General features: G+C 35.7%; 1 protein-coding gene across 3 annotated transcripts in view; it reads right to left on the bottom strand.

The window, feature by feature from the left end:
• Positions 1-26,218, bottom strand: part of SWT1 (SWT1 RNA endoribonuclease homolog) — a 98,980-nt gene that overhangs the window by 31,603 nt on the left and 41,159 nt on the right. For all 3 annotated transcript variants that reach the window (XM_082616269.1, XM_082616267.1, XM_082616268.1), the window contains exons 14-16: positions 25,955-26,103; positions 22,094-22,281; positions 19,267-19,398 (exon numbers count right to left, since the gene is read on the bottom strand). In XM_082616269.1, coding sequence (XP_082472395.1) covers positions 19,267-19,398; positions 22,094-22,281; positions 25,955-26,103 — 469 coding nt within the window. The remainder of the gene's footprint in view (positions 1-19,266; positions 19,399-22,093; positions 22,282-25,954; positions 26,104-26,218) is intronic.

The raw sequence follows: 26,218 nt of genomic DNA on the forward strand, positions 1-26,218 counted from the left end.
TTATAAAAGCAAATTCTACAGAAAGAAAATATCATTTAGATTAAGGAAAAGATTATACGGCTTACATGTGTGCTACACATAAACATACATACAATTAGAACATAATGGCAAATACTACAGCTTTCTGTTAATTTTGCAGAATGGTTAAAACACCCTATATCCATACACTTTCCACTAATTCTCTTATATGGGTCACCAGCCTCTTCCACCAATGTATTTTCTACATTGGCATTTAAGCATAAGGATATAATGATTATGATCATGGTCTCTGGACTCAGTCTGCTTGAGTTCAAATCATAGTTCTACCACTTTCCAGCTGAGTGGCATCAGGTATATTACTTTACTTCTCTGCACCTACGTTTCTCATGTATAACATGGACAATAACAGTACTTATCTCCTAGGACTGTTAAGAGGATTAAATGAGTTAATATATATAACGTACTTGGAACAGTTCTTGGCTCAACAAAATGTTAGCTATTATTATTATTCTACCTCTTACTTTAAAAAACACCCCCAATTATCACTGTAGCTTATCAACTGAGAACTAAATAAATATTTAGTTCAAACCCTTTGGGGACTTGTTATCTCCTTGTAAAGTCTGTCCAGCAGTGAACTTTTATGTGATCCATATGAATGGTGACAATCTTCTCCCTTTAGTCTTGGATGTTGATGTAAACATCAATAAGGAATTCCAGAAAAATGAAAGGCAAAGAAGATGGCCAATATGTAACCAATAACATTTTCAATCCCTAATTATTGCAATTAAGGTAAAGGTGGATCCAAACTCTAACAAAAACATGATTATTATCAATACAGGACATAATCTATAAAATATGATCTGAACATGGAGAAACAAAGGAACTATGCCCTACCCATTGGCTACCAACCAGATGAGAGCATACTGTTTCACATTACCAGGATCCAGGAGCGCCCCTAGAAATAAAAGGTGTTACTATGATAATCAGCTGCAGCCATACTACTGAACTTTGCTTAGCTGAGTTGGCCAAACCCAGATAAAACATGCATATTCCTAATCTCAGTTTTATCTTTATGTGACTTCACATGAATTATGGGAACTGACATCAGTACTACAATTTATGACAAAGGTCATGGAAATGAACCTAAAATAGTTAGAATCTCTGACTGACGAAAAGACCGCTTGTGGTGGTATCAAAAATCCATCTCACTAATTAGGTTTAGTGTTCAATTAAAAGCCATCTTCAGAAAAATCTTAACTGTTCACAAAGCAGCATATTCTTAGCTTAGCTAATGAGTCTATGATAAGGTGCAATCCAAGCCTCTGTCACATCTTCTGTCATACACTGGTCAAGTACTGGATGGATGGCTCTTCATTCATAACTAAAGAGACATTTTTTAGCAAAGGGATCTGGATTGGTCTAGTGAGGCTAGGTCAGAAGACCCTAGGATCCTGTATCGTTATTCAGGAAATTCTGAAAAATGCCAGCCATCATGTGTCCCAAAAGTTTTATCACAACACTCCCAGTTTCCTCAAATCCAGCACTTATTTTTGTTATTGGGCCTTGGCTATTGTTATGGGCTGAACTGTGTTCCCCCAAAATTCATATGTCAAAGTCCTAATCCCCAGTACCTCAGAATGTGACCATATTTGGAGATGCCTATAAAAAGGTGATTAAGTTAAAATGAGGCCATCAGGATGAGCCCTAATCCAATCTGACTGTCCTTATAAGAGGAACTCTGATACACAGAGACACCAGGGATGCACGTGCACAAAAGGATGATTATACGAAGAGGCAGCAAGAGGGCAGCCATCTGCAAGCTAAGGAGAGAGGCCTCAGAGGAAGCTAACCCAGCCAGCACCTTGATCTTGGACTTCAGCCTCCAGAACTGTGAGAAAGCAAATTATGCCACCCAAGTCTGTGGTATTTCCTTATGGCAGCCCTAGCAAATGAATACAGCTGACATTCCTAAATATTGGGGGCTCAGCTTTGAGGAGCCATGGTCCTCAAGGTTAGAAGCAAGATGGACCACTTCCCATAATGTGAGACCGTTGTGGAATTCATTGAGTAGTTAGCTGCCAAAGAACTACTTTGCTTTGCTTCGTAGCATTATGCTTCTTGCTAAAAGATAACCTTACTGCTCGAGACGGTGCTGCTGGAGGCCAGTTCCAGGCGTAGTACTAACAATGTACTGAAAGGGGCCAGAAGTATGAAAAACCAACTCATTTCTCTTCTACTTAGTGTTGAGGCCCCTATCGGGGCCCCTCAACGATGTCTTCACAATTTAGGTCTTCACAACTAGGTCTTCAGTGAGTCCTATGCCCACTACATGCCAGCTAAATCTGCATAAGACTCAATCACAGCTCCTCCTAATATTTTATGAATGTTATTTCCTAGCTGATTAATCACACCTCACTGCCAGGTACCTACTATCTTTCCATTGTAACATGGCACATAAGACCTCTCTAGATCACAAGGGGCAGAGCCAAGATACGAGCTCACAGTGAAAGAGACAGAAGACTGAGTTAGCTTGTGCTCCCACCATTTAGTGCTGTAAGATCTCAATACATCCAACTGGGGCTGAGACACAATTTTATTGCTGCCTTATCATAAGCACACCTCACTATATATAGACATTCATAATAGATCAGAAACATTAGAGAAATGTTCTATGTAGAATAAATCTGGGGAAAAAATGTGAAGATAATAAAACTCTTTTGTAATACAAATACATTTAACTAATCAACACTGAAGGAGCTTTTAAAATGCATTAGACTTTTTATAAAAAGAAGGCAAACCAAATCAGGAGATACCACCTCACACCCATTAGGATGGTTATTTTTAAAAACACAGACAATAACAGGTATTGATGAGGATGTGGAGAAAATGGAAGCCTAGTGCACTGTTGGTGAGAATGTAAAATGGTATAACTGCTACGGAAAACAGTATGTGGTTCCTCAAAAAAATTAAAAAATAGGATTACCACATAATCCAGCAGTTCAACTTCTGGGTATGTACCCAAAAGAACTGAAAGCAAGGACTCAAAGAGATATCTGTACATCTTTGTTCACAGCAGCATTACTCATAATGGCCAAGGAGTAGAAGCAACCTAAATGTCCACCAACAGATGAATGGATAAACAGAATGTGGCATATATGTGGAACATTACTGAGCTTTAAAAAGGAAATTCTGGCTACAACAGGCTATAACATGGATGAACTTTGAAAACATTGTATTAAGTGAAATAAGCCTGTCACAAAAGGACAAATGTTGTATGATTCCATTTATAAGAGGGCAAATCCTAGCAGAAAGGCCTTTTTGAGGAACCAGAAGACTTCAGAATTACTGCAGTGAAGGGGTCAAGAATAACTTCATGTATTGTTATGACAAAATCACTGTCTTTGCTGTAACTCTGATGTTTATTGTGAATGGTTTTATCTTTTCATATATTGATATTATCTAAGAAACATTTACACTGACTTGACTGTTTTCTCAAGGAAATCTGGAACACAGTCTCTTCTCCTGGCCTCTTGACCTCCCACAGTTTCACAACGTCCTTCTGCTGCCCCCACTTGTCCTACTGATGTTTAACGTCTGCCCCCACACTCCTATGAAACTGCCAACAAATTCACCAACGACTTCTATGTTGCTCAATCTAACAGACAACGTTTTTTTTTGGCCTCTCAGTAGTAACAAGACACTGTCAAAGATTCCTTCTCTTTTGGAACTCCTTCTTTCCTTGATTTTTTTTTTTTTTTTTTTTAAACTTGGCCAAACCATGAGACTGGCAGGATCTTAGTTCCCCAACCGGGGATGGAACCCAGGCCCCAGCAGTGGGAGTGCCAAGTCCTAACCACTGGACCGCCAGGGAATTTCCAGATATTTGTGTTGCCAGTCTCTGGAACTTTTCAGTCTACCTTTCTGATAATTCAACTTCAGTCTGCTTTTACAGATCTGTAATAATAAATTGGGCTAATCCACCCTTGCTACATAGGCATGGCCAATTTAAAAAGGCAGGAGCACTCCAGCACTGTTCAAACAAGAATGTTTTGGATCTTTCATCCTGTTTCCTCCCTTGTCCTTTTTTGTGTTCCAGGTTTCTTTCTTATGCGTTTTTACCTCAAATTTCTAGCATCACATTTGCCCCTTGGGCTTAAGGATAGTTTCACATATCTTTATTATCCCTCTGGTACTACCTAAGATACCATGTGCACTCTTCCTCTAAAATAAATAACCATTGTTTTCCTTTCTCTTCTCAAACTTAGAAATACTGTTTCCAATCCAACTATGCATCGTAAATTCTAAGGCATTTCTAAAATACATAATCTAATCCATTACAAAGTAAAAAATGTAAGCAAATGACACATTTTAAAATGCATGAAAACAACAAATTTACCTATTTGTTTTTCTATGAATAACCCACTGTATTGATACATGGATGCTAACTTAATCTTGACCTAGTCTGAGCATTCCACAGGATGGAATTTTTTATTCCAGCTTTAAGACATGTCTTAACCACTCTTCCAAATTGCATAGGGCTGACTGTCAGCAATATAACCCAGATACAGTTTTCTTTCATGCTTTTGTTACCCCAGTTGTTTCATTTGTTAACATCTGTCTCTAGAGACAAGACCATCTACCAATGGAAACCTTTTTTGGGATATTCATTTCAACCAAGGTAATTGGACTCATTCTCCTCCCAGAAAAATGAAAGGTAGAAAAGACAAATTTGGAAAAACAAAGAAGGAAAATTTCCTTCTAAGGCAAAGATATTTTGTATTTTTTTGATCAGTCATTTAATATTCTTTTAAGTTAAACTTAGAAGTTTTCTAAAGTTCTATAAAATCAACTAAAAAATATCTCTGGAATATAACTAACTTTAAAGTAATTTTTTCAGTCAGAAAGTTTAGTGTATTTAAAAAGTGAGCCCTCTAGAATCAGACCAATTTCAATAAGTCATTCTGCCAAGTATAAACTGTGTGACCTTGGGGAATGATATAATCCCTGTGATCCTACTTCCCCATGTGTAAAATGGGTGTGATAGTGAAAGCCTGCCCCCCACAGGCTTAAAAAACCCTTCCTGAAACCATGCCCCATAGGTTTAATAGAAACTGGTGATTAACAGAAGTTCTTGAGCTTGTCTTACAGAAGAGCAGATAAGGGAACAGCTTGTTAAAAACCCCTATGCTCATAAGACAACAAAACTGGCTGAAACTGTGTGGAACCAATGGGGCCAATCAGAGTCTGTGCAGAAGAGACTTGTTTGTCCAGGGAATGACCTTTCCACATCAGAGGGTCAAAAACTCTATCTTCAGAGCATGCTAACGCTGCCATTTTCTGAACATGCATCCCATGAAGAAGCATGTAATTCAGATACGGCTGAGCAAAGCAGCAATTACCGCACCTTTTTCCTACCTCCAGTCACCTTCCCCTGCACTTCTGACCACGCTATACGCTTTGCCCATAAATATCCCAAGCCCCCCAGCCTTCAGGGAGGTGGATCTGAAATCTTTTCTCCCGTCTCCTCACTTGGCTGCCTCGTAAATAAACTCTTTCTCTGTTGCAAACCTTGACATCTCAGCATTTGGCTCGTTATGAGAAAGGCAAATGAGCCTGGTTCAGTAACAGTAGCATCTCTTGAGAGGGTTATTGTATGAATTAAATAAGATCACATAGGTAAAGAGCTTTACCTATGTACAGTGACTGGGACATACTAACTACTTAATAAATGTTACTTATTTATTCATTTATTACTATTATCAAATAGCACTGGGTTCAAAGCAACATGCAAGATATCTCGGGAATACCAAGGATATAAGATATTGATCCTGCCTCATGGAGTTCACAATTTAGGAGCAGAGATAAAATGTCTGCAAGTAATTATAATGGGAGGCAACATGTGCTAAGAACCTTAAGGGTTCAATACAAACTGTAAAGCCTGTTTGTAGTAAGTGGCTTCTGAACTGGGATTGGACAAATGGATAAAACTTTGAAAAGTACATGTAGATTAAGAGGTCACTCCAAGCTCTGAGAAGATATTGCGTCAAGGTTCAGAATTAAGAAAACATAAGGCCTGCATTGAAAACCACAAAAAAATTAATTTGGCTTAACTACAAAGTAGTCTAGAGGACTATAAGACTAAAAAGGTATGTTAGGACCAAGCAGTCAAAAGCCTTGTCTGACAAATTGGAAAGGCTGTATTTGAACCAGAGGGGAATAAGAGAAAATAAATGTTTTTGAACAAAGGAAAAAAATGAAACCATAAAATATGATTTAAGGAGTTTAAGGAACTGTCAAAGGAGCCTAAAGGCAAGGAGACCTATTAGAAGATGATCACAAGAGTCCAGGCATTAAGGAGTTAATGCTGGAACCAGAAGTTCTGCTAACAGTAGGAAAAAAGGATACTAATATGGAAAAGTAGTAAAGGGATTATCAACAGGATCAGTTATGGAATACACAGTAATCTAAGGTAACGCTGCATCTGAACAAGAACAGTATAAGAATGATCCTATAGTTAGTCCACACAGAGTATGGTTTCCAAAGAGAGTAAACCTCCACAATTTAGAACCAAGGCAAAAAAAATTTTTTTTCTGAAATATAAATCAGTAAGAATAATAACAACAAAACAACAGCAATAGTAATAATTTATATACTATTTGTCAGGTACTGTTCTAAATTGTCCTAAGTCCTTTACATATAGTAATTCACTTCCTCATTAATCCTGTGAGAAGATACTTTTACTTCTCCATTTTTGAGGAAATGGAGGACAAAGGTTTTAAGTAACTTGCTCCAGGTCAAAAATCTAGGAAGTAATAGAGCAGTGATATGAACCCAGGGAAGATGGCTCTATGACCACTTTCCTACCCAGTATACAAAATGCCTCTAGATATGTAACACATGAGATTAATACCAACCCTAAGAGATGGTGTGCAAACATGCTGCTGATAGACCTTAGTAATCAGCCAATTCTAATCAAAGTCATCAAGATAGCACCTTAGGGAAATAGGAATGTAATTTAAGCAATGCAAATAACACTGAAATCTGACCAGTTGTGTTTTGACATTTTCAGATAACTATTAGTTGACATAATTGACAAAAAGTAGTAGTTTGCACAGAGCTTATAAAAGGGGATTAAAGAAAAAGAATATCCCTGTATAGGGGAAAGGCTGACCTGACTATTTGGCAAATAAAATTCCAGAGGAGAAAAGAGATTACTTTATCTTGAGGTCAACATTCCCAGCAGTCAGCAAGAAAACTTGGTAGTAATCTAGTTTGCAGCATAAACTTTCCTCTAGGAGTCACTTAGTTTATAAATATTTCAGTTCAGCTGGGAGTTACTGATTTCAATGTAAATAAATAAATGGGCATTCTGATATATCAGCTTGCTTTCTTCTAAATTTGGTTAGAAGAAAGTCTGTTGAGTCTGGTAAGTTTTCAGTAAACTGGTAAAATAAAATTCCTAAACTTACAAATTTGAGGATGAACTCTTCCAAAACTACAAAATCATGGTGTTAAGATCCAGATGACCAGGCAGTTTCTTTCTATTTCTGTACTAATTGATTACTCATTATACATTAACTCCTGGGTGAGGTGGGGATATATCAAAAACCAAAACAAAGAGTTCTTGTCCTTATAGAGCTTACAGGCTAGTCTCACTTTAAAACAGGTAGCATAAGCAAAAGTATAGACAAGAGAGAGTCTACACTAATTAATTTTGATTGTCCTTGAAGATAATGAGCTAACTGAGGTAAAAGACATGGAAAGAAGAATTTTCACTCACTGTATATTCTTTTTCACCTAATGAATTATTTTTAAGCAATGTGAAGGTACTATATATTTTTAATGATTAAATAAAATTATTTAAAATTGGTAAAAATAATTAATGAATCAGAAAATAAATTTGAAGAATTATTCAGAATACAGCACAGAGGGATAAAAGAGATGGAAAAAAGGAGTCAAGAGATACGGCTGACAGAACGAGGAGAGTCAGCAATAGGAATTCCAAAACAAGAGAATTAAGGTGAATGAGGGGGAGAATAATCGAAGAGATAATAATTGAGAATTTCCAGAGTTAAAGATATGAGTCTTCAGATTGAAGAAAACACACCACATCTCAAGAAAGATAAATAAAACAAAACCTATACCTAGACATCTTGTGATAAAATTACCAAACATAAACGTTACAGAAGAAAATCTTGAAAGCATTCCAGGGTGGGACGGGGGTGGGAGGAGAGACAGATTACCAGCTAAGAAAAAAACAGTATGCTGACAGCTGACTACTCATTTCCAGGAAGATATAAGATAATGAAATTACATCTTCAAAGTGTCTAGGGAGGGACTTCCCTGGTGGTCCAATGTCCAAGACTCCACACTCCCAATGCAGGGGGCCCGGGTTCAATCCCTGGTCAGGGAACTAGACCCTGTATGCTGCAACTAAAATGATCCCGTGTGCCACAACTAAGACCCAGCACAGCCAAATAAATAAATAAATATTTTTTAAAAAGTGCCTAGGGAAAATAACTGTCAACCTACAATCTACACACAGTTACGTATCAATCAAGAATGAAAGCAAAATAACACCTTCAGTCAGAAAGGCAATGTCATTACAGGCAATAGAGCTTCCACCTGTTATTTTGGGATGATCTTGGAAACCAGCCTTCAGTCTATGAGGAAGCCCAGGCTACATGGAGATGCTACATGTTCGTGTTCTAGCTGACAGCCAGCATCAGCCAGCCTTTGAGATGACTCCAGACACCATCTAACCACAACCACACAAGAACTCTCAAGTGAGAACTACCCACACGTGTCCAGTCAAGCCATTAGAGAAAATAAATAATTGACTGCTATTGTTTTAAGCTAGTAAGTTCTGGTATTTAGCAACAGGTGACCCAGAACATGAGGACTGAGGTAAGGGAAAAAAACATCAACTACATAAACTGCAAAGTATGAAACTTCTTTTGCAGCTAATCTTTTGATTGGTTCAGCACGAGGAATTGTTGAGCTGCTTTTGTCTATTTTTTTTCCTTTTGCTTAGTCATATATTCATTAGCCTTTTAGTGAAGGTTCCTTCTATAAAGTCCTATGGTATCTTAGTTGAACTAAGGGAGAATATTTTCCATATCTCAGCATGAGAAGAGAAATTTGTACCTCTGTTGGTGGTAGACAGATATGATTGTGGCAGCAGGAACCAATCACCCCTGAGCCCAGGTAAGACGTAGACCTGAGGTGGAGTGTAGAAATTCATAAGGAGTAGGTGTATAAACAATGGCCCCTTCCTACATCAGTCATTCTGTCACAGAGGTATCTAAGTTGAAGAACTGGCAGTTAAATTTCTGAACATGGAGTTCTATTTTAAGCGACTTTTTAATGGAAAGTTGAAAACACATAGGTATGAAAAATGCATTGGCTCAGGTTATAATAAAATTTCTGTAACTTCTTTGAAAATTTACACATTTATGAAAGAAAATTAATTTCTGAATAAAGGTTCTGAAAATAAGTTAGATTTTCTTTGTTTTGTTTGAGAACAGATGGTTGCTTGTACATTAGGTCCTAAACCTATATATGTAAAGGAAGCATAACAATTACACCTTAATTGAATGGAACACTAGACTGAAGAATGTTTCTACTTCTATACACAAAATATTTTATAGGATCACATCCACTTCTTGTAATTGTTTACAACTATTTCCAAGCAATCTAGAGGAACTGTTGTTTTAAAAATAAGTACAGTAATCATGTAGTACTGTGCTCCTATGGTACAGAGGGCACCAAGATACAGAAAATTTCAAAATTCATTAAAAACCCTCTTCTTTTTTGCCCCTCCAGATATTACCACTTTCTCCCCTTTGCTCTTCCAGTCCTTCCAATAGCACTGAAATTAAGTTTGTGTATTAAATTTTGTTTGAAATACCTAGAGTGGCTTTTGTTTTCCTGACTCAGCAATGACTGAAACAGTACTTGTTAACAGAAGAGTTATCTGGTTTAATTGTGGAGAAACCATTACCACTTGCTCCCCTTGATTCTTGGATTTACATTCTGGGGAGAGAATGTAAATTCTCTAAGGGAGCAATTCTCTAAGGGAGAAACAGCATCATAGGACAGCACCTTAACTTCATAGGTTACAGCTGGTATGGAAAATAAGTCTTTTACAGTGTTTTACCAAGCCAGTTCCTTAGATTAGTATATGATAAAGCCAGCGAATTCCATGTAACCATAGCTGTACTTCTTTTGCTATAAAATTAGTTTTTTAGCTGTATGGGCTATCAAGACAGTAGCCAACAAATCCCTTAAATCAACAGATGGAGTTGCTGATAGAAGCACTGCAGTGAGAGAACTTAATTCCATATTTAAAAGAGGTGTCTATTCCAGTGAGGACAAATCACTGCCCCCTTCATGATGGAAGGGGTCTGAATCACTGCCACTAGTGACATGATGGTACCCTAGGGAATGGTGCCTTCTAGACTGCTTAGCATTTGCCTCAGCTGTTGGCAGTTTGGGCTCTCAGCAGTGGTAGCATCCAGAGCAGCCTTCATAAGAGGAAGTCCCACGTTTGAGCTCATGTTATCCAGGCTGCTATTTATTGTCCCTTTGCATATGAGCTCACTGACCAAACACTGGGGTGGCTAGGGGAAGAGGGTGACTGACACCCACAGGACAGCTGATCTTGTCCATTTGACTACTGAGAGTCTCCACTGCAGTGGGAAGTCTTTGATGAGTATTCACATGGGACACAAATACCCTTATACTCTGTGCCCATTACAAGATGCCCATCCACACATCTCTCCTCTAGACTTTCCTGTCACCAATCCTCAAATTCTGTTTTTTCCGTTTCCAAACAAACCAGTAGTCACTGCTTATTAATCAAGGTAGATCTGTTTCCCTGATCATTTCTCCAACTACAGTCAAATTTTAGGTCCCCGGAGATTAGTATTAACTCAGAGTCAGTATCTAGTAACCCCCCAAAAGGTCTGAGTATTTCACTTTTTCTCAGAGTCACCCTAGTAAGTGGAGGCAAATCCTTTTAAAGAAAATTGATACATTGGGCTTCCCTGGTGGCGCAGTGGTTGGGAGTCCGCCTGCCGATGCAGGGGACACGGGTTCGTGCCCCGGTCTGGGAAGATCCCACACGCCGCGGAGCGGCTGGGCCCGTGAGCCATGGCCGCTGAGCCTGCGCGTCCGAAGCCTGTGCTCCACAACGGGAGAGGCCACAACGGTGAGAGGCCCGCGTACCACAAAAAAAAAAAAAAAGAAAAAAGAAGACTGATACAGTCTTTATACTACCTTACACTCCAATGCTGTACAAAAGTACTCACACTTTTTCATCTACGTTATCAAGAGCTTAAATAAAATCTGCATAAATTACTATCTTTAATATAAAAATATAATGTTGATGATTTTACTTATTTGTCTTAGCTCAACAATCAGGTTGGGGAAAATATATAGCTATGTGCTGTCAAAACATAATCTATCTTAATGTTAGCAAAAAAGAAACATTAATTGGAAAATCTACAACTTATAGTTCCAGTTACATTATTACTAATGGTTAAGTAAATGTTGATTCTTGAAGGTTTATTATGCCTTATTGACAAGGATTGGACATTAAAATGTAAAAAAATTCCAGGGGTTTCTGACGTATAATAAATGTTTACTGAGTTACCTTCTAGGGAGAAAACATTGTCCTGAGTTGGACCCAACCTTTTATATTACTGGAAACAGCCTTGAGAACATTGATTGCATCACTTCTCACTATGGGCAGATGGCTGGTCTACTACAGTGTTAAAGTTCTTTAGAGGCACAAGAAGATATTTCTCAAAATAGATGAGACTAATCCTAGAGTCTAGGGTACACTCTAACGTTAAACCTTTTTTTGTACAACTACTCTGTAAGAAGGAATTAGAACTGATCATCCGGCTTTACCCATGTATTTATTATATACTAATTATTTAAGTTAAAATTACCCTTGTTGAGCACCTTTGATCCCCCACTCCATTTCATTTATTTTACTGATGTCTAACCCCACTGATTTAGTCAGTCATTCATCCCATCTGCTTCTCTGAAAAATGTAGTGTTTGGTAGTTTTAGCATTTCTTAGGGTGACTTAATAGCAGGGATAGCAGGGAATTTTAGTTAAATTATCAGATCAATAAATCATTAGGCAGAAATAACCAGCTACAAAGGGAAAATTTTAAAGTATTGATTTTAAATAAAAACAACTCTATAAACAAAGTAAAATATTTGTTATCTTCAAGAAGTAATCTTCATTTATATTTGATTATTTGATTCTGGTGTGATCAAGAAGTTTATGATGGGAAATATTTAACTCCATCACCAAAACTGGATTTTACTGACTAAAACAAAAGAACACCAACACTTAGAAATGCTTTAGGGGTAGCAGAAATAACTGGCATCACAACGCTGACATTTAGGATGAAAATAAAGGTCCTTATTTCCTATTCTTGAATTACAAATGCTAGGAAGCATAGATAAGAGCTTCAAATGTATAAAATGAAATCTAGTTAGTCTAAAAAGTAAGTCATGTGTGATCTATTACCTTCAGTAGCATTAAAGAGGAAGGTTAAAAAAATATCAGCTGTGTTGGATAATTCAGTCAGATTAATATGTGGATGCCATATATTTTGTCAGCTAATTTAATATAAATTTTACTATGTATTACATACATTTGATATAAATGTTATGTTAAAGCTGTGTTTATCAAACTGTAATATAGATACCATAAAAAGCTTTTATTGTCTATATTTTATATACATTATATGTCTTATATAAGAAATACCTGCTTATACTCCTTAAGTCTCAATCACTTCCATTACATCTCATCTTTCCTTCTACTAACCCTAATTTAGATAGTTGATACAGAGAGATCAGAATTAAGCAATTAAGGATAACATGGGACCACAAGAGCCATTTGGGCAAATTACTGGAGGCTCCATCATCTGTTCTAGACATAAATACCTTTTTAATCTCCTTAATCTCTTTGTTCCAGTCTTTCTCCTTCCTCCTGATTTTCTTTTTTTCTTTTCTTTTTTTTTTTTTTTTTTTTGCAGTACACAGGCCTCTCACTGCTGTGGCCTCTCCTGCCGCGGAGCACAGGCTCCGGACGCGCAGGCTCAGCGGCCATGGCTCACGGGCCCAGCCACTCTGCGGCATGTGGGATCTTCCTGGACCAGGGCACGAACCTGCGTCCCCTGCATCAGCAGGCGGACTCTCAACCACTGCGCCACCAGGGAAGCCCCCTCCTGATTTTCTTATTCTTTACCCTTTCATAGCTTGCGCTTCTCTCTTCTGTATCTTTTTTGGAACCTCTATATTACCTATTCATCTGATGTCATAATGTAGTACTGTTAGCAGCATTCAGCCCTACAAGAAGTTGCCTTCCACCAGATAGACTATAAAAGACTCATTCAACCAGTCAACACCCCTCCCCCGCCTTTTTTTTTTTTAACCATCTGCTATGCGTCATACAGGTATAAATCTAGGTATAGAAAAGTAAAATGAAGAAAAGTAAGCAAAGTTCCTGCCCTAAAAGTGGTCAAAGTCTTAGGGAGCTGATTATGAAATAAATTATGAAAAAGGTCTAAAATGATGGCATGGAGGGTGAAGCAACTAAACCTTTTCATTTTAAAATAAAAGGTTGTATTATTTTCTCTTACTCAACATAGTGACTGATATACAGGACATGGGGTATATGAAAAAGCTGATAAAGAGGTGCAGTGGTATCTGTGGAAACCCTAATGGGGGAGGGAAGGTGAAGTCTAATTATCTAAGGGTAGAAAGGCCAAGCCTCAAAGAAAGTAGGTCAGACCTAAACATGGATAAACCTCTCTAATCTAGACAAGGAAAATTTTTTATCAATGGCTGAACATCTTGCACACTGCAATGAGTCAAGATGCTAAAAAGCCACTAATTTTAAGGTCTTTATTTTCTACGGCTTTCATAAAAACTTTTGTTTCAACAATTGACCTAATCTATAAAACAGCCTAAAGAGTGTTATCTTTGTGTCAACCGAAGGATGACCTTTCCTAAATAACCCTTCTAAAACCTCAAGAGGTCAGCTATCAAAACATACAATATTAAGTTAATATTCTCTCAAATGCGAACTCCACACTCTTTGAAGCTACTAAATCATTAGTAGATATAAAAAACTGCTGTGATTGTAGGATTCCTTTTCCCAGGAATTATGTATGGTTATACCAGTATATGTTTTGTTCTTATGTTAAAATGGGGTAAGAGAGTAATAGGAAAATTCTTTCTTCTGAGACTTAATAAGAATTTATATATGTAAATAACACACACACACATAAGCATCCCCAGTTTCGTGATTATAATTGTTTTGTTTTAGAAAACCAGCTCTATAAGGTATTTCAAACCAAAGCCACAGGAATGTAACAGAGGTTACAAAGGTTTTGAAGATTACTAAAAGCATTTGAAGATGATAAAAATTAATCATCTTCCTTTCCTAAATTCAAGCAGAAGTCTCATTTTCCAAAATCATATACTATGATCACAAATGAATGTCCATCCAGAATATGACTGTGTCCAAGGCACCATTTAGCACTCAGTCTACATTTTAAAATAATCAAACCAAATATGACAGCTAGAGAAAAAAATCATCTAAGCTTAAGAGATAAAAATTAATTAATTAATTAAATTTGAGATATCCCCTCATATAAAGAAGTTCCCTCCCCCACAAAATGTGCCAAGTTATTGATAACCCCCCCCATAAGATTCAAAATATGAAATTGAGAAAACATTCATTATTTTAACCACTTCATCCAAGGCTACTTGAGCTGGAAATCTAGAGTTCATGAAATTGACACAGAAATACAAAGTTTTGCACATTAAACCAAGTGATAAAATGAATATACACACTTAAGCATGGTCTAGTTATAGTTTTGGATTCAAATGCTACAATTGGCAATTTTTTTCTTTTTAATAATTTCAACATTATGTTATAAAGGTGAAACACACAAACATGATTATAAAATGTAGGCAGACTGCAATTTCCTACCCTCACTCTCCCCCTTTCCTCTCCTCTACTTCTAAACCAGGCAGCTCATCATCTACTTCACAGACACAAAAACATACATTCATTGTTGTTGTGAGTATTATCTTTCAGGTTAAAGCTGCACACATTTATAGTATGCCTCAGATTTGGATTACATGACCTGTTTAGATATGTCAATCTAAGCACAAGACATTTACTGTTTTTTGATTAATGTACAAGTAGAAGTTTTCTTAGTTTTAGAATTTGCCATATGACTCTTCGATTAATTTTTCACTCCAAATGAAGCTTTGTAATCTTCATATACTAAGCAAAAGGTTTTTGTGATCTTGAGAGTAACTTGATCAATCTAGACATCAGTTCACTGAAGTATGAGACTAGATTGTACTGCCCTAAAAAATAAATCTGAAAACACTTTTGTTTACATGGAAAGAATACTGACTAGTCCGCTAGTGTTTAGATAAGAAAACCATTAACAAAAGTGCTCAAATTAATCCTGTATATGTATAAAAGGAAAGATAAGAGAGAAGCAATCTCTAAACCAATAGCAAATAAGTTCACTCTCCTACCCAAGAAGAAAGTGTGCAGAAAGTATAGAAATCAGCAATATTTTCATCCCATTTTCAACTTCTACCAAATTAGGTATTCTGCTCCTAATTGTATAACTGTGTGAACAACTGTTACATCAATATTTTCAATCTTAACTTACAACAATCATGTTTAGACCCCTATTAAAATTGAAATAACACACTTTTAAACATTTCAAATTTAACATATCAGCTTTAAAGAGAAAATAAAGACTAACACTTGTAAATATGTTACAGTTTAAAAAGTATCTTCATACACATCATGTGAAGAAGGGATGAGTATTCTCACTTACTAAGGAAAGAAACTGTAGCTTAGAGAGGGTAGATGACATGCCTGAAGTCAGCTACAATGGGAAAGATCTGGAACTAGAAGCCCAAACTCTTAGTTCAACAAACTCATTTTCATTCACTTCTTTAACTGAAGGACCCAGTTAACAGGTCATCTATTATTGATTCCTAATGTAACACTATAAATGATCTGCTATAATAAAAAGAAATAGAGTTGACATATATTCACTGAGCATGCATCTCAAAACTAAATGAAACTATTTCATTTTAGTAAGCATCCGAAATACTAATGAATTTGTAGTCACTACAAATTTGAGTGTATTTTTCAACGTTTAAAAATCCACTCATAGTTAGCCAACCTTCAATTTTTTAACTGAACTTACTTTAACATGACTCTGTTTTTTAAAGGATTTTAGGATCACACATTCACTGGACAAAACAATATATATTAGCTTTTACTACGTTTTTTTCAAATGTCCACTGTTTGAAGGTTTAAAAAAAAACTTGCAATTTTAGTAGTTTCCGTTGATTAATGAATGCTTAAACGGGCAAACTTTTTAATCATAATGCCCTCTGCTGGTAACTCAAGAGCTTCTAGTATATTTATTACAGGAGGTTGGATTAATTTCTTTAACTGTGGTCTCCCACCAACTGCATATAAATCTCTTGGAAAGCCTGTTAAAAATACAACTTCCCTCCTCTACAAAATACCTACAGATACTGTGATTTCAGTAAGTCTGGGATAAGATCTAGAACTCTTATCTTCCCCAACAAATAAGCAGAGAATCACTGGTTTGGTTAGTTATACCAACACCCGACTTTCAAAGCACAGTAACTTTATGAAAAGCTCTGGGAAGGCATTATTATGCCTCTTTTATAGATGAAGACTGAGGCTCAAGACAATTTACTCCAGGTCACATGATAAAAAGTAGCAGAACAACTAACATTTTTTTATTCCTGGAGGTATGTACACTTACAGGAAAGATTAACAAAATTGAATCAGCCTTAAAATTCAAGTATTTACTTCCTTAGATATAGTTTATGAAAGCAGTACATGCTATACCTTCTCAACTATGACTCCACATGAGACTCACCAGGGGAGTTTGTAAAAATGCATACACCCAGGTCCCTCTCCCAGAGAATCAGATTGAATAGGTTTAAGACAGCACCCGGCCATTGTTCTCTCTCTTTTTTTTTAAGCTCCCAAATGATTAGAATTGGCCACCAGGGCTGAGCACCACTTAGGCCCATGGTGCTCAGCCTTTAGTCTGCACAGAATCACCTGGAGGACACAGACTGCAAGGCCCTACCCCCGAGTTTCTGATTCAGGAGGTCTGGTAGAGTTTGAGAATTTGCATTTTTAACAAGTTCCAGGTGGTGATGATGATGCTAGTTCTGTGCCCACACTCTGAGAACAACTGGTTAAGCATACTGGCTAGTGGTTCTCAAAACTGGCTACACATTAGAATCACCTGGAGAAATCTTTAAAATCCTGATAGCTAGGCACACCCTCAGACCAATTCCACCAGAATCTCTGGGGTGGGGTCCAGGGAACAATATGTTTAAAGGTTCTAAAATTAAGAAGCTTTCTCTACAGCAAAGTCTATAAAAGCTATTAATGGATGTATAGTGATTTTCTGAGTGGGTAATATAGTATGCAATATTTCTGAAGTTTTTTGGACCAGAAACACTTCTGTCAAGGCACATAACTGACGGCTCTGGATGTGTGAAATACTAGCCTACAGGATAAAGTGGAAACTGCTTTATGCAGCTTATAAGACATTCCCCTCCAACCTCGATCCAGTCTCATCTTTTCCCAGACTCTCCCTGGCTCCACTGCCTGTATTCCTATTAAAATATCAATAACTCTCTATTGCAATTATGTTTCAATGTGACTGTTTGCACTATTTCTACAAGCTCACTGGAGTCAGAGTTTGCATCTCATTTTTCTTTGATTCCCCAGAGCTAGCATGATGCCAAGCACAGGCGGTGCTCAATAAACATTTGTTGAGTAATTGAATTCAGACTAATATCCCTACTTTCTGTAGAAAAGGTAATGTGTCAAGCATGGCTTTTATGCAATGTACCATGTGCAACAGCTTTTACACAGCTAACATCAGAACTAAATATTTCTTCTTCATAGAGCTACCCTTGTTTAATATTGCCTTAAATAAAAAGAGAGACTACATGCACTTAGAGATGATACTTAACTTGTCTTGGGATCTGTTACATCTTCAATTCATTAGTAACTTAAGAGTGGCAAAAAGCTTTGGTCATTTTTTATTCTAAGAATCATATTAGCCAAGTGATCCAAAAAGAGGTACAGATGCTTTGTGCATTAACAACGAGATGAAGTTTCCAAAAACCCTTAAAGATAAGTGAAACAAAACCAAAAGCTGCTATTGTTTTAAAAATCCAAGTTTTTAAAACTTGGACATGCTAAAATCAAATCAGTTTTGATTTTTCTTTTTTTTTTTTTGGTTTTTTTTTTGCGGTACGCGGGCCTCTCACTGCTGTGGTCTCTCCCGTTGCGGAGCACGGGCTCCAGACGCGCAGGCTCAGCGGCCATGGCTCAGAGGCCCAGGTGCTCCGCGGCATGTGGGATCTTCCTGGACCGGGTCACGAACCCGTGTCCCCTGCATTGGCAGGTGGAGTCTCAACCACTGCGCCACCAGGGAAGCCCCCTCCTGATTTTGTTTTTTTAATTTATAAAGAACAGTATTCTTCTGTCAGCAAGCTGCATGCCAATTCAGGTCAAGCAACTTTGGTATATAAAGAAAAAATTGCAAGATTAAGTTTAGTATTCTTCTTCAGTGCCACAAAAGAAAACATGTGACTTCACGCTACACAGGTGGTATGGTCCATTCTGTACCTTTCTGGAACTATGTTTTCTATATACATCACAAATATTTAAAATAATCACATATATATTGTCTCAAAGCATCATAAAACTAGGTTGTTTCTCAAACTTTTTCAGTTTGTGGTACTGTGAGACTCTATTGGATGAAATCAATCATGTTTACAAACATTAACATATATTTGTTTTTAAAGGGCAGTGATAATTACCTTAACACATATTTTTCATTCAACAAGTAATTACTGAGTGCCATTATGTGTCAGGCACTGTTCTTGTAGCTATAGTTATGCAATAAAGAAAATAGAGTTCCTTATGAAGCTTACAATCTGGTCTATTTTTTCCTAGAAAGGAAAAAAGTGGAAAGATTCGTGTGGTCCAAATTAGAAACAGGGATTCTTTGCAAGGGAGGGAAAGAAGTTAAATCTAAAAGCCATTAGTTTATAAAACTTGCTGGAAGACTCCCAGCAACTCTGAAAAAGCTGATAAACCTAAAAGAAAGATGAAAGTAATAAACTTTAAAATTAGTTAGTATTTACCTCTGAATTCCTTCAAGAATAACCTTAACAGCTTCCATTAACTTTTGAAGATATACAAATGCTTCTTCAAATGATGCTACTTTTGAAGACATCAGAGCTGAATTTGAGCCCAATCTTTGAAACACATCCATGCTAAAATAGAGAAAAAAATGCTCATAGGTACACATGCATATTTAGTGTAATTCAAGTATTTCGATTTCTAATGTATAACATTAGGTAATATTTATAACTCATCTCTCATAATGCTTATCTATTTAAATTAGAAATAAAAGACAGTGACTTGTGAATGTCCCGGCTACCATTCATGCAAAAGACATGGATCAACAACTATACAGGTCTAATCTAAAGTAATACTGTAAAAGCTATGTGAATAATGTTTCACTCTAAGAGACCATAAGAGATGGAAGTAATAATATCAATTTATATTCAAGTCAGTACGTAAGTACTGACAGTACTCCCGTACATAAGGATGAAGAAAAAAAATCAGACATCAGATTTAGAGTTTGCTGAAACTGGATGTTATAAGTGTTCATACACTTTACTCTGATAATTCCAATTTTAGAAATCTATCACATATTAGTAATTATTCATAACTGGGTTACAATTAGTAATCACCTAAATGTTCAACAATATTAAAAAAAGTGTTAAGTAAATAGTAAATTAGCCACCTGATGAAAGACCAAACAACTATTAAAATGATGCTTATGCCATCTATGAAACAGAAAAATTAAGGTATACAAAATGTACTCAAATAATAACAACCATATAAAAAATCAAAACATATGCTGTATGGGCTGAACAGTGTCCCCCCAAAATTCATGTTCACCCAGAACCTCAGAATGTGGCCTTATTTAAAATAGGATCTTTGTAATTAGTTAAGTTAAAATGAGGTCATACCAGATTAGGGTGGGCACTACCCTATGTGAAGACAAAGGCAGAGAGTGGAGTGATGTATCTACAAATACTGCTGGCAGCTACTAGAAGCTAGGAGACAGTCATGGAATAGATTCTCCCTCAGAACCTCCTAAAAGAACCAACTCTGCAGACACCTGGATTTCAGACTTTCTAGCTTCCAGAACGGAGTGAATAGATTTGTTATTTTATTTTATTTTTCAATATTTTTTATTGAAGTATAGTTGATTTACAATGTTGTGTTAATTTCTGCTGTACAACAAAGTGATTCAGTTATACATATATGTACATTCTTTTTTTATATTCTTTTCCATTATGGTTTATCATAGGATATTGAATATAGATCTGTGCTATATTGCAGGACTCTGTTGTTTATCCATTCTATATATAAAAGCTTACACCTGCTAACCCCAACCTCTTTAAGGTTGTGCATAGGTGCTCTAATAATAGTTTTATAAAAACTATTATTTTTATTTTATAAAAATTGTGCATAGGGCCTACCAGATCTTCAAATGAGCATCTTTATGTGAAAGACTCAAGCATGAATATGTTGAGAAGTTCTACAGTGACTCTGGTACACAACCAGGCATGGGAAACAATGAAGTAGGCTTTAAAAACTCTATACCAATAAAATAATATAAGCATTTTTCACTTACTGAAGTACTATAATGTAAAGTCTATTATCCAGAAATTACCAAGAACTCTGTAACATCCAACACAAATGTATGTATATTATAGGTCAGGTCTAAGGTACATAAAGTACTCAAATGTTTTCTAAGTGAAAGGAACATTAAAATATCTTAGATATTGTTTTAAACTACTTTATTTTTAAAGTGATCATTTCTGGCAACTTTCTGCTAACAAAAATATCTGATAAGCCACAACATTAAAAATACGTTAAGATTGGACAAAACAAACAAAACCTTTGCTTTATATGAAAATACAAAATTTTAGATGTTTTTTTACCTCACATGTCAGATATCATTATTTCTTTAGGATAACAGACTATATATTTGTTTGAATTTCTTTAGGATAACAGACTATATATTTGTTTAATTGTTGTCAAGGACTAAAAATGGGTCCCAAATCTATGACTGACTGAGAATAGATGTTTAAGTGGAGTGCTAATATTACTTTGCTGCTCTTGTAGACAACTAGAACAGATAAATGATCTTAATCCAAAACAACAAACTGGGCCCTTGTGGCAAAATCATACTACAAAACATATAGTAAGATTAACATATTAATTATATAAAGACTATGGGCTTGGGGAAAAGTATGGAAGGGAGCGTCGGCCTACTTTAAAACCAGTTGTTTTCAATTATTTTTTAAGTTACTCTAGCAGCAGCCTATTTAAAGACTACTCACAAACGGTCTCTATCTTTTCATTTTACCAAGACCATAATACTTCATGTGTATGAAATAAAAGTATTTCTCCGTTTTAAGTAAAAGTATTTATCTTTCTTTTAAAAAAATTTACATGAATTTTCCCTAATCCAGACTGATGTTTTCTTTACATTATTTTAAATCTGATTAAGGCTTTGTATCCTGCTAATTCGTTTAGCTAATCTTGGTGACTATTCATTGGTTTTGACATAAATAGGCAATGATTCCCATCAAGGTTTCACATCTGAATCACCTGAAGAGAAGCACTAGTTCAGCTTCACTTCAGTCCTACTGAATCAGCACTTCTTAGAACCTAGGCGTATATATATTTTAAACTCTCCAGATAATTGTAATGTGCACCCCTAGTTAAGCATCACTGTTTCTAAGGGTACAAATTTGACAAAAGGCCCTCTTAAGATAATCTAGTACAAACTATATTGTTAAACTCACAACCCAAACACTAACTATTTAATGAATAAGAGTAATGATGGAAAACCCTAAAACTCAAAAATTCTTGGAAATTTAGTACCTGTTTTGACATATTGTAATCCAAACATTCTCTAGGATAGACCAGATCTCTTGATGCCTGTTGGGTTGGGGAAGATGAGAACCTGAGAAAACGGTGATTTCTTGGTTATTAGAGTTCATCAAAGAATTATCTTCTTGCCTTTCACCCGCTGTATTTTTTGAAGGATTTTGCTTAAGTTTTGCCTTGACCTGGGGAAATAAGAATTACATAATATACAGCTAGTCCTTCACTAGTAAGTGAGAGAAAAAGAATGCTAATTGTTGCTTACAAATGTTCTAGCTTTCTGGGAGGTGCTGATTATTCTTTTTCCTTGATTATGTATAGAATATTCCCGGAATAGCATCAGAGCTAAAAAAAATTTTCCTTTTCCATTTATATCAAACAATATTTCCAATCTATTTATTACAGAGTATAGAAGTAGAATTCTACTTGTAAGGGATGAAGAAATAAGTGAGCAAAGAAATGGAAACAACTGTTATAGACTGTTCTTTTAAGAAGTTTGGTAGTTGATGGAAGGAGATGGTACAGTAAATAGCATGACCAATTAAAAGTATTTAAGAATAGATCTGAGCATATTTTTAAGCAAGGTAAAAGAGTGATACTACTGGTTCAAGTGATTTTTTAAAAACATCACTTTGGGGGAAAATATTAACTCAGGTGAAAAATATATCTGATAGAATGGAAAAAAAGTTTTAACTATGATTTTAACTTGGGTTTTTTGACTTGGCACTACTATAACTTCTTTGTGAACTTAAATAAAATCTCTAGGTTTCCTTTGTTGATAAAAGTATGATTTCAAAGGTTAGCTTCATGGATTATTCATGGTTTATTAGTTTCATGTTTATCAAATTTTTAAAGAAGGAAATTTCCAAAACTGTAACAGTTAATATTTATTGAGCATTTCTCATGTACAAGAATTTCTAAGAACTTTACTTATAATTTTCTTAGAACTTTATATATAGATATAAAGTTAATCCTCACAATTACTCTATGAAGCAGATGCCGTGATTATCTATATTTTATAACTGAGGCACAGAAAGGATAAGTAACTCACACAAGGTCACACAGATGCTAAGAGGCATGAACAGAATTTGACCTTCAGTAGTCTATGAATGGGGTTATAATCTCTCTCCAACTATAAAGAGAATATTTCCCTTTTATTTCTTTTGAGGCAGGAAGAAAATTGCCTGTTTACATTAATTATGAACTTAATAAATACACATGAATGGAAAGATGTATTTTGTTCTAAATGTTTACTCACCACATAGTGCTTGTCCTCAGCTCTCAAACTGCAGTGTATACAACTATGCAAATGGATTGCTTTTTCAAACACTTATATAGCACTTACTATATGCTAGGCACTAAGTGCTCTGCAAATATTAATTTATCTGTCATGAAAGGTCTAAGGCAGAGATCATTATACTCTTTTTACAAAAGAAGGGATTAAGGCTCAGAGAGTTTAAATAACCAGAAGGTAAAAACACAACTAGTCAGCATGGGAAGTCTGAGGCACACAACCCTAAAGTTTATTAACAAGACTTATTTTAATTATTCTATCTCCTGGAAGAGCAAGTCTTCTTTTTTTATGGTGGTTAAAAGGCTTATAAAAGAAAAAAATACATATCCTTTTCTCCACCCCATCTATATAAAAATCTGGAAAATGATGCTACTTAACTTTCCATTTTTGTTTCTCAGAAGCAAACAAATAATGAATATTTCTCTTTTCCAGATTTTCTATACTTGGTAAATTCAGATACAGGGGATTTTTTTTTATAGTTACTATATTTAGATATCCTATTCCTGGAGGTAATCTATTTCTTGTTGTTGCTCATGTTAGTGACACATGACTAAGTATTCAGGTCATATATCAAATCTAATGTATTCTACAAAACAAAACCCTATTGAAAGTGTATTTCAAAAGCCCAAGCTAAATCACAATGTTCCTGGCTGACTTGGACAATGAATTATTTCAAACATGAAAATAAAGCAACACTTGAAAGCTCTAACTGTGGAAACAACACAGGTTGTTTCAAGCAATCAGACTAATGCCAAGTGTTGAGGGAAATGCACTAATGAGGATACTAGATTCTTTGCCACTTGCCTTCTTAAAGCTTACTAATGTGACAACTGGAAAATCAGGATCCAAGAAGAAATAACTTACTAAGCAATAATTCAATATTTTTAAAAGGGGGCAATATATCTTAGGCATACCATTATGTGATAAGCAACACTAAATTTTAACATCACATTTTCATGGTAACTCCCACTGCTAGGTTTCCAATTGATGAAAGAATCTTGATATTCATTAACATTTTTATCTCAGTCAATCCTAATTTTCTTTATTCTCCATAATTTTAATTCAAAAACTGATAAGCCTGTGAGTATCGTGAACTTTTCATCTTGTTCACCATGTCTGTTTCAGTAAAGATGGGGTTTAGGGCTCAGTTCTGTGAGGGAAAAGGATAATGTATTTTCCCCTACACAGTTCAAGTACAGTACTCAAGCTGCAACTCCTACATTTCCAGGTCCATTCTTCCCTACTAAAGGTTCTAAAAGTCACACTTGCCATAGAAAAATATAACTACCGATGTTTTGGTCATCTTAAACCAAAAGATCATTCACCGCTTAAATCAATTCTTTCCTCAAGAATTATCACATATTTCCTATGAGTTTATCAAAAAGATGCTTCTTTTACTCCATAAGATACTCTCTTACGCAAGTAAGTTCTTTCCTCACCAACTATGACTAAGTTTAATATCATCTAATCCTTTCATTACTTCATAAGTAGTGGGACCTATGTTACCAGAAAAAATCACTGAGAAAAACCTGGCCAATTCAGTAACTCAAAAGAAAAAAAGAATATGATATATACATACTAGATGAAAGTACCATTAATAGCTTATCTAGTAATTGTGATGCTGAGTTTTTTGAGCTATTTCGGGCATATAAACTATCCAGAATTTTCTAGATTTGAACTTAGAAGACTGTAGAAATACAGTATTACCAGGGACAAAACTCCCATAGTTATTTTAAAGGGGCAAAAAGGCCATCAGTGCTAGGTGGACTGCGTAAGACTCACATGAGGAGACTTGTGAAAAAACTGGTAGGTCGATTGGCAAAGTTTGAATAGGGTCTGCAGGTTAGATAATTAATTATGTCAATATTAATTTTCTGATTAATTATTCTAGTTACATTACATATCCTTATTCTTTAGGATATGTATATATGGAAATATTTAGGGGTAAAGGAGAATGATATCCGTAACATCCTCTTAAACAGTTCAGAAAAAATATTTTGGTTAGATAAGTAGACAGATAGACAGGGAAAACAATAAAGCAAATGTGATAAAATATTAACATTGGGAAATTGGGGTAAAGGATATATATGAGAATTCTTTATATTACTCTTGTAATTTTTTTGTAAGTTTGAAAATATTTCAAAATAAAACATGAAACAAGAAAAAAAACATTACTGGGCACCACTGCCAGAAGTTTTATTCAGTAAAGTTTGAGGGGGGCTTGGCATCTGCATGTTTAAAAAATCTCCAAAGTATCTTGATGCATGTTGTGATCCACTGGTCAGGAGCACTGAAAAATGAGTAGTCAGCAACAGTGCACAGCTTTCCTCTATTCATAAATGAAATAATATAAAATCCCAACAACTGCTGTGACACTGCTTCCACAAGAGGATGTGTGTTTTATAACTTGTAATAAGGATTGCTTACTCACCATTCAATTCACTTAATATTTACTTTTAGTACATTAGAATAAGTTAAAATCTTTTACCTACTGTTGTCTGCCCAATACATTTTTAGAATGCATGTGATTAGCTACTCTAAGTGGCATTCCAAAGGTCTCTTACCTCTATAAATGTTTGGAGTAGTTTGTTTACTTGAGCAAAGGCCTGTGGAAGAATACCATCATAATTTGACCTTGTACTGAAAGCATGCAGCAAACTTTTAGAATCCTGAAGCAGCAATTTCACTGTTGTAAAATCCACCGCATTGTTAGCTGGTAACAGAAAATTAAGGAGGAAAAAATAAGTAAGAATGAGTATACAACACAAAAATGTTTTTGGAAAACCAATGTAATAATAATTATGAAATTTAAGAAGTGTATGCATTTA

The sequence above is a fragment of the Mesoplodon mirus genome (genome assembly GCF_964341445.2).
Source record: "Mesoplodon mirus genome assembly, chromosome: 3".
In the NCBI taxonomy this organism is placed as follows: domain Eukaryota; kingdom Metazoa; phylum Chordata; class Mammalia; order Artiodactyla; family Ziphiidae; genus Mesoplodon; species Mesoplodon mirus.